The sequence below is a fragment of the Phragmites australis genome, chromosome 21, assembly GCF_958298935.1.
Source record: "Phragmites australis chromosome 21, lpPhrAust1.1, whole genome shotgun sequence".
Taxonomy (NCBI): Eukaryota; Viridiplantae; Streptophyta; class Magnoliopsida; order Poales; family Poaceae; genus Phragmites; species Phragmites australis.
In genome coordinates, this window is record NC_084941.1 from 1,123,320 (window position 1) to 1,138,727 (window position 15,408).

General features: G+C 43.5%; 1 protein-coding gene across 1 annotated transcript; it reads left to right on the forward strand.

Annotated features, from left to right (window-relative positions):
- The first annotated feature begins 618 nt into the window (after positions 1-618).
- Positions 619-2,447, forward strand: LOC133902880 (phospholipase A1-Ibeta2, chloroplastic-like). Its single transcript, XM_062344199.1, has one exon. It carries the CDS (start codon positions 619-621, stop codon positions 2,242-2,244), a length of 1,626 nt encoding a protein of 541 aa, XP_062200183.1. The 3' UTR covers positions 2,245-2,447.
- Positions 2,448-15,408: the final 12,961 nt, after the last annotated feature.

A 15,408-nucleotide genomic window follows, 5' to 3' on the forward strand; every position in this document is an offset into this window, starting at 1 on the left:
CCATGCAAAACTTTAAAACACTAACATACCTAATTACTGAATTTCTAACAGCTTGCCGAGCAAAATTTCAGAAGCCTTATTCAACAACCTACAGTTTATGAGGTAAAAACTAAAAAACTTCAATAAGATATGGAACAAAATTTACAAATTTGCATAGATCTATCTCATTCTAGACAGCACAATTTCATTTTTCAGAATTACTGACTACAAGCAAGAGAATTAGCAGTTCCCTTCATTAGTTCAACGTCAGTAGTGTACGACTTTTACTTGAGTTTTGTGAAGGAATTAAACGGAAGATTTATCAAATTAAGCATCTGCTTCTAATACAAGACAGTAAGTGAGAGATCGATCGCCATTAGCTCTATTTTAATCCTTTTTTAATGAGCTTTTGAAAGTGACAAATTAAAAGTAAAAGTGAGAGATCGATCGCCATTAGCTCTACTTTAATCCCTATTTAGTGAGCTTTTGGAAAGGGCACGACCGAGCAATGAGGACGACGCAAATTTTAAAAGCACGAGGAGTAGACTCATGGACACATGATCCACATGTTGATGTTGAGCCGCCACTCTCATCTCCCGCGCGGCGCTGCCTATAAGGAAGGCACCGCACTTAGCCAGCATGCTGTGCACAGAGACACAGGCAACTAGTTGCTCTCTGGATCTCTCTCTTGGTTTGGCACTTGACACTGACACTGTCACACGTACGCGACAGCCACCGGCCATGTCCGCCGCGGCCACGGCGCCGCCGTGCCACAGCCGGCCGTCCCCTCTGAACCCCAACGCGAGGGCGATGCCGAGCGCTGGCAAGCCCAACGCCGTCTCCACGAGGACGCACCTCGCCAACCTCGACCGCCTCCTCGTCCGCCCGCTGCCGCTCCTCCAGCCCAAGAAACTGCCGGCCGAGGAGCCCGGGGACGGGGAGGCCACCCCCGACGACCGCAGTGGCCGCAGCGGGCTCCTCAACGCGCTGAACCTGTCCACGTTCCTGCCCTTCACCCGCAAGCCCCCCGTGGACGAGATGTCCCCCCGCAGCCTGGCGTACATGCAACGCCTCCTAACGCTCTCACCGCGGCCGTCGCCCAAGGGCTCCATCGCCGCCGAGTGGCGGAGGTACCATGGCGAGGGAGGGTGGGAGGGCCTTCTGGACCCGCTCGACCAGAACCTGCGCCGCGAGATCCTCCGCTACGGCGACTTCGTGCAGGCCGCGTACACGGCGTTCCACTCCATGCCGGCGGCCGCGGCTGCGGCCTCGCACGGCCAGCACCGCACGCTCGTGCTCCCGGACCGCTCGTACCGCCCGACGAGGAGCCTGTTCGCCTCTTCATCGCTGTCCATCCCGCCGTGGGCGCAGCGGCGGTCGGCGCCCAGGTGGCTCACGCAGCGCTCCAGCTTCGTGGGCTACGTCGCCGTCTGCGACAACGAGCGGGAGGTGCAGCGCATGGGCCGCCGCGACATCGCAATCGTGCTGCGCGGCACCGCCACGTGCCCCGAGTGGGCCGAGAACCTCCGCACCGGCCTCGTGCCGCTCACGGAGGACGACAACGCGTCGGCGCCAAAGGTGGCCAAGGGGTTTCTGAGCCTGTACAAGACGGCCGGTGACCACGTCCCCAGCCTGTCCGATGCCATAGTGGAGGAGGTGAAGCGTCTCGTGGAGTTGTACAAGGGGGAGGAGCTCAGCATCACCGTGGTCGGCCACAGCCTCGGCGCGTCGCTGGCACTCCTCGCCGCCGACGAGCTCAGCGCCTGCCTCTCCACCAATACGGATCATAGGCCGCCGCCCGTCGCGGTGGTCTCCTTCGGCGGCCCGAAGACTGGCAACCGCGCTTTCGTGGACCGTCTGCAGCGCGAGCGCGGTGTGAACGTGCTGCGCGTGGTGAACGCCGGCGACGTGGTGACGCGCGTCCCGGCGCCGATCTCGCGCGAGGGGTACGTGCACGCGGGCGCGGAGCTGAGGCTGGACAGCCGCGACTCGCCGTGCCTGCGGCCCGACGCGGGGCTGGCGTGCTGCCACGACCTGGAGGCATACCTGCACCTGCTCGACGGGTTCGCCGGCTCCGGCCAGCCGTTCCGCGCCGACGCGAGCCGCAGCGTGGCGCGGCTGCTGACGTACCAGCGGCCCAACGTGAAGCGCGCCTACGTGGAGCGCGCGATGGTGCTCGGGTTCGAGACGGCCTCGCCGAGGACCGCCACGGCCAACGGGGCCGGCGCCGACGGCCAGTGCGGCTACTTGGCCAGCCCCACATGACTGATCTCCTCGAACTGTCGTATACATGCATGCAAGCATTCTCGTGTGCTACTGCGTGGAGTAATTCCAAGACTAACAAAAGTGTCTGCACGAGTTTCTTGATGTGCAAACTCCTGTTGTGTACTGAATGATCGAGTCAGCCAGCGCATCCGCTGAACAATGGATGGACGAACGCATCGCTTGACAAGATCCACACTAGTTAAAATAACCACGTTTACTAATTTTTTATCATCGTGCGTGATCCACCGTCCGTCCATCCCGCGTGCTCGCGTCTCTCGCGTGTGCCCGCGTCCCGTGCCTCCACGCACGCTCCCGTCCCACAGCGTTCCGTTCCGTATCCCGCAGCGTGCAAAGCACGGGCAAAAAACTAGTTAAACTAAATTTTGACTAGAGTGAATCTATGAATTACTCAACGTCCATCGCTAGTACGTAACATCGTCGTCGCCTCGTTAATTTGACCATGCATCACGCATGCACGCCTGATGGAATCAAATATGACTCGATGAGCTTTTCGGTGTAGCGATATTATGCCTCTGTGCGCATCACATGCCTTTCTCTCTCAAGGAGACAAAAATATTACTTTTGCTATATCTCACCCGGGCAATTTTTGTGTATTGGATTTGTACAAGTTTCATGTTGGATGGTTAGACTTCTTTAAAATTCGAGTGTTAGATTCATCAAAAACACATGACATTTTTAATACTACTAGCGGATGCAAATTTCATATCAATTACAATTGGTTTATATTGAAGTTACAGTTAGTTTATATAGGAGTTACATCCATCTCTTTTTTATAATTTTCATGTAACATTGGAGTAACTAAAAAAATCGGGTGAGATCCACCTCAATCTCACCCTTTTTTTTAAGCACTATCATCGCATGCAAGTTTAAACCGGTTAGAAAATTCGAGTAAGACCTCCCTCTAAAACACCCGGCTGAAGTATAGACGGTGCCCAAAAATATGAAGAAAATGTGTGGATCTCGAATTGTCGGCTACGTGCCACGGGATCTATCGAGACTAGATTAGCCAACCACTCGTGATCGTGCAACACCGATAATATCATTGGATTGGCGTACTTTGCAAGGAGATAGTACGTATAAACGTACCCGACTAGATGCACATGCACCTATATATGTGCAGAAAATCCATGTCCGAGGAGATACACAATTCTTGGATGATAATCCTATGGGACTCACTCAGCAACAGGCGACTGAAACTCATTTAGTTTCAGTCAAACAAAATGGTCCTTCAGATGTCAATCGTCTGTTGATTCATTTTCTTCCTCCCAGAGACATCACACGTTCCATCTCTCTCATGGCCACGCTGCCATCCCACCGCAGCACGCACCCCCACCTCTGACCGGCTTCACCGGAGCCGGCAAAGCTAGCCAGCACTTCTCTACCCTCTGAAATATAACTCAGCAATGTATTACGTATGTACGGTTTATCTTAATTATTTATCTCTTTCATCTAATACTCATATATTTATTGATTTTTTATTTACGTTATTTTTTCATGTACCCCTTCAGCACAATCTCAACATGAATATGTCATATGTCTTTTTCATGCCTTTTTTAGTCTTAGGTTGTCTTTCGAATACCTTGATGATACCGACAAGACTTTCTTCTTCGATTTCGATAAGACTTCTCACCCTCCCTCCTCGTATATCTTTGGCGGCTCCTACCGCCATATTCAACATCACGCTAATCCGACGGTGCTGACCGATGATTTCACACCCCCGTCACCGTAGCTGACGGCATCCTGCCTCGCTACCCTGCCTGCCGTCCGCAACCACCGTCCCGAACATCCCTCCAAGCCCAACGGTGACATGACCCTAAACACCCCGAATCCCTACCCTGACACCCTAACCATTCGCTGGAGCCCATCGACGCCGATTTCAATCGACCAAGCTCCAAACATTCGGTAATCGTATATTCATGGTGCACAAATAGGTACCTCTCGATTTTGATTGTTTCTGTTGGATCGAATGGATCAGCTAATGCGCGGCGCGGACGTTGTCACGTGCAGGGTACGAGTGGGTGACACGTGAAATGGTGCGTGATGTAGCCCGTGGACCTTTCGTCGTTTGGTTTGATGGGTTCAGGGAAGGACAAAGCCGGACAAGAGCCTAGTGAGTTACTCCCTACACTAAAAAATAATAGGTGTATTCCTTTTTTAAAAGATCAAACTTTATATATTTTAATTAACATTTAATCAAATTATAAAAATATTTAGTGTATAAAAATTATATAACCAGAGTCATAATTCAAAATAATTTTACACTGTATATGTTTTATAGCTATAAATTATATATTTTGTAAGAAAATCTTAATAAAAACTAACTTTAAAGACAAGAAAAAAAATATCTACTATTTCTAAATAAAGTAAGTAGATTGTAGCGGCAGTAGTGCTCAGCTCGCATGAGTGGGTGCGGTGGTGCGTGATGGTGAGTAGTGGATGGATTCCCGTGTCGGACGCGCACCACAGTGACACACTACTAGCTCAGTCGGTCGGTCGCGCTTAGTGGAGCAGCTAGCACACCGAACCAGGCAGCAGCGCACAACGTTGCCGAGCGCTAACGACGTGCTGAATGGGGTCTGGTTTCTTTGCTAAAAGTGTTTTGTAAAAGCTTAAACGCAACATATCTTGTCGGGACTTGCATTATGAATGCACGTTGATGTAAAGTATATACTGGTAGTTTTTTCTAGCTAAAAGTTAGCTCAACTGCACAATCATATGTCAAAGGCGTGCGTGCGTTCATGATCCACGATAAATTATTATCTGCTCTTTCAATAAATTACGTTTTATGGTTTCAAAATAAATAAATAAATAAATAATCTAGTTTGTTGAATGGGCGATGCTAAAATTCAGACGTTAGTTTTTTTTCCTTCTTTTTTAGGCAATTGCATATCACAGTAATTTCCCCAGCTAATCCATCATTTCTTCATACCTCCCAACGTCCATCTCTCTTTCTCTCCTCACGTTCCGTACTAACCAATCTATTTTCACGCTGCCCCACCACCGACACTGCCATCAGACCACCCATGGCTCCGGCGATGCCATCACACCATCACCCATCGCCGATCTGGCCACCTCCCCAAGCATCTCTCTAAGCCCAGCATTCGATGAACCCACCCTAAACCCTAACCCCTCCCTTACCTTGTTGTTAGCCAATTTTCTTCTCCACTGCGTGTTCATACCATAGCATGAAGGATTCTAAAGTTTCAGGCAACAAAACATTAGGAAGCGTGATATTGAATACATTGTGTTTTGTACATATAGTTGATTGGCATCACTTTCGGATCCGAATCCTTTAACTTCACAAGGGTGAAGTCATACAGAAACAATACTTTTTGTGAGAGGTGCTACCATGATCTACATTTGGTTACGGTTGTGCCATTACTGTTTGCAAGAACAGACTGGAGATATGCTACAGTGATTTCTATCTAATCATATCCATATTTTTAGATCCAACAGCTCACGAAGATTCGAAGTCGCTATGACTTCATCTCATGTGAAATTAAAGGATCCTATTCCATCGTTCTCACCACTTAAACTTACTAAATTTGCGCTGGCGGAGGTAGGCAATGCCACACTTAAAATTATGTCACTTCGTTCCAATGAAAACATAAATGCATGCTTTTCACCTGAAAGTGCTATGCTAGCTAGCAGTGAGCCTAATTTACGAATAAGTTGTCAGAGTTGTTCATCCCAAACGGTGCCAAGTTGGACGTACCTTTAGAGTGCCAACGACGAAAAGCAAAATTAGAGTGAAGTGGCCACTCCCATGGTGTCTCCATCGGAGTAGGTATGATAATCGAATGGTACGAGTAGTGTTTATATCTATATTTATTAGTTTTTATTTACTTACGATATATCCACAAACATCCATCAGCGTCAAATTCATCACCCATGTATACCCATTTATCCACAATGTGGTAGAATAGGATGAGGTGGTGGCACGCTCGGCTAGGGGCGGGTCGACTAGGCGCAAAGCAGAAAGAGTTGTTGGGTGCGGCAAATCATTGTTGAGTCGATGAGTGATTTAGTGGATGAAAGAAGCTAGGGTTTAAATGGTTTGGACCCATTTATCATAGGATTGTATGGGTGTGCGATTTTTTCAACCATGAACGTACTCATGGTACCAAATACTATTTATATATTGTTCTATTTAGATATTTAAATATGGATAAACAAGTAATCAACATAAATTGCCATCCTACCTCGGAGTGACCAAGCGACGGTGAAAGCGAGAGCACACGCCCGGCGATCGAGCTCAGTCTGGTCAGCTCAGTCCAGCAAGAGAAGGGGGCGGGAGGGAGAGACGAGCCGAAAGGAAAGGCATACTGACAGGTGGGACCATCACAATCATCTGCGCTAGACTGCTAGTTTGCTTACTTGCTCGGACACGCCATTCCGAATGCCAAAAAAGAAAAGAAAAGAAAAGTCGATTCCCCTTTGAACAAATTCGACAAGGATCTATATATATGGATCAGTTCAGCTTTGAAATGTCTCTGGATCAATTTTCACGTAAAAAGGGAAGCATCTTTATTTATTAGTAAAGCACCATGGCATGCGCGTGATATATCGACGATTTCGTGCATTGTACCGTACTTTACTGTACGTGCATCACCAATGGCTGAGTGTTGCATGACTGGCAAGCTATCACCTTTTTTTTCTTTCGAGAAAGCTATCACCCCTTTCGGACGATTTTTTATATTTCTTTCAAATATTTCAAGATTATATGTCAGTTTAAAAAATAATATCGTCCTCCGTTGAACGGGCGAGAACAATGAGATTTTATAGTTTTTGATTGCCAATGAATTTAATAATTGAAGAGAGGAAGGTCTCGCCCATTCAGCGAGCGAAAACTTGATCTCGCATGTTGAACGGGTGATACCTTCATCTCGCTCATACAACGGATAACATATTTGTATGGTTCACCACCCGGGCGATATATTCGATTCAATTTAATTAAAAAATATATGTATAATTAGTTTTTTAATATAGATTTTGTATTCGGTAAATTAAAAAATATTGCATATTCATTCGGCAAAAAATAGTAGCTGTGCATATAGTTGTTCGAATAGTTCATTCTATCCTTAATTTTAGTTGGATATCATTTTGTCAATATTTCTTTATTTAGTTGGTATAAAAGTGTGTGAATTTTTTTTAAGAAGTGACTTTATAATAATAAAGAATCTAATTTATCAAATAATAGTAGTTATGAAACACAAATATCATATAACTCGTCACATAATTTACATACGTTGATAAATATTACACGGGAGAGGGTCCATCGTGCTAAGACAAAGGGTCCTGATGTCCTAAGAAAGTGTAAATACCCTAGATGCACTTAGTAGAAAATATCTATTATACTTCGACTTATTTTTATTCTCTAAGACATATTAGGTTTAGTAGCGGCACGCTATTAGATTAGTCTTTAGTCGTACCGTGCATGTCAATATTTGTTGTCATCTCTTTATGATTATGATCTATTCACGCAGCGATGAAAAACCACATGTCCCATGTAACGTTTATCAGCGTATGTAAACTTTGTGCCGAATTATATGATATTTTTGTTTCATAACTACTATTATTCGACAAATTAGATTTTGTATTCTCACAAAGTCGCTTCATAAAAAAAATTGCATGCACTTTTATACCAACTAAATAAATAAATATTGACAAAATAACATCCAACTAAAATTAAGGATCGAATGAACCATTTGGATACCAGTATGCACATCTATCATTTTTCACCGAATTAATATACAATATTTTTTTAATTTACCGAATACAAAATCTATATTAAAAATTAATTATACATATATTTTTTGTAATTAAATGAAATTGAATGTGTCGCCCGAGAGATGCAAATATGTCACCCGTTATACGGGCAAAATAAAGATATCACCTGTTCAACGAGCAGGATCTAGTTCTCATTTGGTGAATATGTGAGACTTTTCTCACCCACACACATACACACACCAGCTAGAAGAAAGTGTTCATCTAAAGATCACCGGAATCCACTATAGCGCCACGCTGAAGGAGCTGAAGGTATCCGAAAATAAATAGGAACCAGTGCGATACCCAGACATCGAGCTCGGGTCGGTACAGCTCACCACCCGAGCCATTGCAGATACCTTTTCACTTTGTGGCCTTCGACTTCATACGTGGGCCAACATTCCCTGATTGACTGTGTTGTTTACAGGTGGCCCGGCCCAATAATACGTATGCTGGTGAATTGTTGGCAAGGCCCAACACGTACGTATTAGCAGCCCCGGTCGGCGGATGATTCTTCCGATCCAGCAGCAATGCACCTGCTCTGTCTGGAAAGCTCTCGAGAGGAGGCGACTCAGAAGCGAAGCAAGGCCATCCGGAGGCGATTCGGCTGCCCCCCTCGCCTCCGATGGTCTCTTACTGTCGGAGCTGTGGGGTGACCTGGCTCATGGTATTTTAGGTTAGTATTAGAGTAGTTTAATGGTTGTTTAGGCTGTGGTTTAGTAGTTTTATGCTTGTAGTTTTAGGTTTGTAGTTTAGAAAAGGGGTTAACTCCAGAAGGTTTTACTGGAGATGAATCCTCGTTGGTAGCAGCTGTTGATTTTGCATGTTCCTCTCCGGTATCGGTGCCTTCTACAGTGTTGTCCTTAGAGGGAGATGTAGAAGTAGTATTTGTGTATATGGTTGTGTTGTAGTGTGAATAGGGGATGTTTTGGGCGGAGCTCTGATGATGTGTTTCCTTCGGTACCTTCCCGGCATATGTGTCGGTCTAGGCGCGTGTTCCGTCGAGGCTGTTGGTAGGGCTTTGTTTTCTCTGGAGGCTTTGGTGCCGGTGGCAACACCAGTGTCGATGTCTTCGTCGGCAGTGCTCGGGAGAGGTCTTGTTGGCTCCACCTGAGAGCGATTGGGTGGGAGTCTTGTTGGTTTGCTTCATTATTCGTCAATTCGAGGACGCATGCGATGCTTGAGGTGTCAAATCCTATGTCCCTCGAAGATTCTACAGCCGGCGGTTGTAGTGAAATGCCAGTGCGTACAACGTTTCAATGGCATGTCTTTCGGTGTGCTACTCGAGGCAATGAAAACCTCAAAAGCTTCTTTAGAAGCTCCTCCGCCGGGTTGGGTGTTGGCTTCAAGTTGCAGTCGTTGCTTTGGTCGCCGATGATAAAGAAGATCGGAAACTCCTTGCAAGTTTTACGATATAATGTTTCTCAAGGGTCTGTAATCTTAATGTTATATTGATAAAATGCCAACCCGGTTCCTCTCTTTTAAGAAAAGCAGATATGCTGCCACAGTCCCCAGCTGCGTCGGGTGGAGGCCATGGTGCGTTGACGCCCGTGCACCTCGGCTCCTTCGGCCTGTGACAGCGTGATCGTTTTGTTTCCTTTCCTTCTTCTCCTTGCATGCATATGCATGCCGGTTCACTGAAACTTTGAACCCGGTCAATGCTTGGGTTCTTTTCGTGTCGTGGTTTATAAACGCTAGCTAAAATACAAAAACACTATAGCTTGTTTTTCTCTGTTGTACCTTGGTCCGTTAGATTGTAGGACCGAGATTAGCGACTAGAGAGGGATGAATAGGCGTCTCAATAAATTTCTTACAAAATCGATGACCTTCTCCTATTTGGATCACCCAACACACCTCAAAACTTAAACGGAAGCAAAAATAGAGAGAAATTTTAATAAGAGAATCGAGGCAACACGACTCCACAGATACTATATGAATCATAGGTTCCATTTAAGATCAATCTATGTATCTTAGCAATCAAAAGATCTCAACTTGCAAAGAAATAAAAAAAGATAAACACCGATCAACGAAACTCTCCAAATTAATTGTCTAGAGGCAAGAAAATTTAAGACCATATCATATAAATGTGTGTATACGAATTTTATGCCTCTAGCAACAAGAAGGATGACCTCATAATGTGCTAAAATTTCAGCCCAAAAATAAAATAAAAACCAAATCCGGAAACCGAAAAACTTGCAAACTTGAAGGGAACCAATAGAGAAAAACTAGAAGGAGGTAAGCACAATAACATAAAGAAAAATAAACTTCATTGCAACAGAAATCAGCTCTATTTTAGACATATTACAAAGATTTTTTTCTTACAAAAATCTCTTCTAATACATAGGCTAAGCACTCATCTTTTTCTTCTCTAAAACCCTAGCACAAGGCTCTCATATGGACGACATGGGCTCAAGTAGCTACTTCAAGTCCTCTCATAGCCCTACTCCTCTATTTATAGGTCTAGAAAATTTGACTCCTAAGTTTCTTAGTTTTTCACTAAACACCACTCTCTTGTAGTACACTCGTATCTACCACCGAGGGTATTTTGGTCTATTTTCTAATCCATTCATCGGACGATCGTGGTGCCTTTACGACTTAGCTTCACCTCGACATAAGCTTCGCGATGGTGCCACGTATTCCTCCAGTCCTGTTATGGTTTTGAGGCCAAACCATGAAACCCTAACACGTTTCTCAAAGCGTGACTAGTTGCCACTTGCTTTCACCTAAAGCAAGCGCTCCGATGATGATGCATGTCCCCTGTCTTGTGATCTTGATCGTCGGCAAGACTCTCCCGCTCTCGATGTCCCCTTCGCTTAACTTTGTCAACACGTAGTCTTCATCCTCCGTTTCATGTTTTACTTGACCTCCACGCGTACAACTAGGATGATCCTTAATTCCGCCTGACCTCCTTGATCATCTGGCACTAAGCCTCATGCTTGGCCCTGATCATCCCGCTATCGACCGCCAAATTACATCCATTACTTGCACACCATGAGATAAGCAAACATATTTCTCCAACTCCAAACCAAGTTAGTTCAAAACCAAAATCACAAATCATCAGTTCAAAATATATTCTAGTGAAAACGTGAACACCTGATGATCCGACGTATTTTGCCTCTAAACAACGGTCCATCCGGTGAGTGTAGAACTATTTATTCTAGAAAATTTTTGCTATCTGCAAGAAAAGGTCCGGTGGAAGCTTCGGGTGATCTCATATCCATCATCGGATACTCTAGCGTGTGCGAATCCACCAAACCACCATTTTGCAACCTCTCTGCAACAAAAGGTCCGACGATATCCTTTGATGCTCACTGAAACACTGGACTATCCGGTGTTTCCTCTCATTTCTTTTTCGGTACTAAAAATGCTCATGTGCTCACTTTACCGTATCACTGGACTATCCGGTGTGGTCAAGAACCCACACACTAGATGTTCCAATGAGACATTTTTCTCGACTCTGAAATAGTCTGTTCGAATTCAAACTTTGGTTAATCATAAACAAGAACACGCATAAACAAGCCCATACCAACCAAAATCATCTCAAATCCAACATTGTCAATGACTTATCATACGTAAATTAAGACATATTTTAACTTGGTATCTCAATCCCCCCTTAAATGAGTGCATTGAAAACCCTCGAAATACAAAGATTTTGGTTTGAAGATATAAAGCACATCCAAGTGACAAAAACTCAAGAAAGAGCAAAACACATCACTTGACATAATAAGGATTACAAAAAGTCGAAGAGAGGCAAAGACAAGCCAAAACCTCAAAAGAGCAAGAAAAGCTCAAAAATACAAAAACAAAAGCTCTCCCTTGATGAATGCAAATTTTGCATTTTTCTTTGAGGTTTAATTTCTCCCCCTTTGAAGCGTATTTCTGCATATTCTCATCTTTGTGCATATGTTCTAACCCTTTGGCAATGCAAACATTAAGGATAAAATATTATGCAATACATGAACATGCAAATGTAATGAGGTTCACAAGTATATCACAAAGCATTTACAAAAGCTAGAAACGTCAAAGGGCTATGGAAAGTAGAATGTGGAGCTCACAAGCGCACAAATGCTAAAAAAAATACAGTGTCACAAGAACATGAAGCTATACAAGCTAAACTAAAGAATTATTGGCACATTTAAGTTCACATAGCCGAATAATATTAAAAATGACTACCACATAAGTATCCACTCGTGCCAAGATAATACAAGCATTAAGAACAAGTTAACTTCAATATCAAACTAGGCAAACAAGTATTCAGGACGTAAGGCTTTGCAAACACTCACATATGAAATCAAGACTTATATTGATCAAATGATTAAAAACAATTAACATTTAGGCACATTTCTGTCATTTTCATGTTACCCTCAAGTTACCTCTTATCTAAGTAAAGTGTCACGTGACTAGGTACGGCAAACACCATGAGGCTTCAAGATAACCGTATTGGATTTTATTTTAGCACAAAAGACTTGATTTCTTAAAAGAATTCAATTTGCACAAGTTGTCAAATTTTTCATAAGATCAAGTTAAGTAGTACCTTTGCGACACAAGGAACGCATATTCCACCAAGGTTTTTATCATGAGTTAAATATTTGACAAAGACAGAAAATATAGCGCAATATTTCCCGATCCACTAGCTTAAACCAAGAAGTCCTAGAGCAAGATATTCATCAAATTAGCCTAACACAAGCATTGACTAAGCCTTAGCAGTTACGCATATGATGGTCAAGAGTGTAGCATTTCATAGCCTACATGATTTATAAAGTTGCCAAATTTTATCTTAAGAAAAGCTAACTTGCTTGAAATATTTCATGTCAAAGCATCAAAAAGAGCCTAAGATTAAAAGATTGCTCCGCATAACTATTCAACTTAGTCCAAATTCAAATCTAGCAAGTGAAAATGCTAAAGACATATAAGTCAAAGTTCAACTACTAGGATTATCTTACATGATGCAATGTAATGCAAATGTAACAAAAGTAAGATATAGTATATACAAAGGCAACTCCCCTTCATACAATGCCATAGGGATGACACACACCAAGCTCTTCTCTCAAATAGATAAATCTAGTAGCATCTAGAGACTTGATGAAGATATCGGCTAGCTGGTGTTGGGTATCAATATATTTCAAGTCTATGTCCCCTTCTCATTGTGGTCTATCAGAAAGTAGAATCTCACATCTATGTGTTTAGTTCTGAAGTGCTGGACTGAATTATTGGCTAGGTTTACGGCACCTGTATTGTCACACAAAAGTGGTACACTCTTGAAATTTAACCCAAAGTCTCCTAAGGTAGAAACCATCCATAAAATCTGTGAGTAACAACAAGAAGCAGCAACATATTCAGCTTCAGCAGTAGACTACGTAACGCTAGACTGTTTGCGAAAAGACCAACACACAAGAGAAGTACCCAAGAACTGACAAGTACCAGAGGTACTCTTCCTAACAATTCTACAACTAGCAATATTCGTATCGAAAAAATCTCGAAGAGAAAGCAAAGAGGCAGCAGAAAACCAAAGTCTATACTCGAGAGTGTGCTTAAGATAACTCAGAATGTGTTTTAGCGCTTGGCGGTGAGACGTCGTCAGTGAAGCTTGGAAGCGCGCGCAGAGGCAGACGATGAAGTGGATGTCTGATCTTATCACCGTCAGGTACATGAGGGAGCCAATCATGCTCCTGAACTCCCATTGATCCACCGCTTCACCATCTTCATCCGGATCAAGCACAGTCGAGGTAGCCATCGGTGTTACCAATGGATTTGCATCACTCATGTCGAACTTCTTCAACAGATTATTGGTGTATTTTGCCTGGTGGATGAAGGTGCCTGCTTGCACTGCTTGATTTGAAGTCCAAAGAAGAAATTAAGCTCGTCCATCATTGACATCTCGAACTCCCTGCTCATAGTTTCTGCAAACTAGGCCACAATTGCATGAGAAGAGAAAAAAAATTATATCATCCATATAAATCTGAACAAGTAAGAAATCATTGTTATGCTTGAGAGTGAACAAAGTTTTATCAGCTGATCCCATCACATACCCATGCCCAAGCAAGAAACCTATCATACCAAACCCTAGGTACCTATTGAAGCCCATATGAGGGTATTTGGGATGCTCAAAGTCTGGGAGTTGCTTGACATAGATCTCTTCTTCTATGGGACCATTTAGGAAAGCACTCTTGATACTAATTTGATACAACTTAAAATCTCATGATACTAATTTGATACAACTTGAAATCTCATGATGCCGCAAATGCAAGGAGGATCCGAATGGCTTCTAAGTTAGCTGCTGGTGTAAAGTTCTCTCCAAAATCTATCCCCTCTACCTGAGTGTAACCATGAGCTACCAGTCTAGGCATGTTTCTTTCTATAGACCAATCCTCCCCTTGTTTGTTTTTGAAAATTTATTTGGTGCCTATGGTGTGAACATTTGTGGGTGGCTCTATAAGGACCCAAACTTGATTTCTCTCAAAGTTTTCTAACTCTTCATACATGGCATTGATCCAACTCAAATCAGATAAAGTATGTCCAACATCATGAGGCTTAAAGGAAGCAACAAATACATAATCAATGAAATGTGCATAATGAGCAGATTTGGACCTCGTTACCCTTTCATTGATGTCGTTGATCATCATCTGTGGAGGGTGTCACCGCTGAATGTGTTACGGAGCTTCACGCTGCGAGATAATCTCTCCCTCAAACACTGCTGGTGCAGTGTTTGAAAGCAGCTAAAGTGGAAGTAGAGTTTGCAGGACCCTCTGCTGGTGTAAAAGAGGCAGGAATCAGCTCAGGAGCAAGTGTGGTAGTAGGAAGTAGTGGATCATCCTCGTCGTCCTTGAAAATTGGAAGGTCGCTATCTACAAAGATGTTTTCGATCATCTCCTGGTCACTTGCATACTCTTAGACAGGGCTAGCACAAGGGGTTGATTCATCAAAAGGCCATATCACAAGACTCTATGATGGTGTTAGTGTCAAGATTAAAGAATTTGTAAGAACGACCATGAAGAGAATAACACAAGAAAATACCATCGGAAGAACACAACTCGAACTTTTCAATATTGCCACACTTTAGAATGAAGCACCGACACCCAAAAACTCTCAAATACGAAACTTTCAGCTTCCTTCCAAAACACAACTCATAAGAACTCTCCATGTTTATTGTCTAGAGGCAAGAGAATTTAAGACCATATCATATAAACATGTGTATGTGAATTTTACGCATTAGCAATAAGAAGAATGACCTCATAAGGTGCTGAAATTTCAGCCAAAAACAAAACGAAAATCAAATTTGGAAACCGAAAAACTTGCAAACTTGCAAGAGAATCAATAGAGAAAAACTAGAAGAATATCAACCCTATTTTAAATAGATTACAAAGATTTTTCCTAACA

What these genes read in the sequence shown, in the direction of transcription:
- LOC133902880 (XM_062344199.1), top strand. Translation starts at nt 619, where the DNA reads ATGCTGTGCACAGAGACACAGGCAACTAGTTGCTCTCTGGATCTCTCT.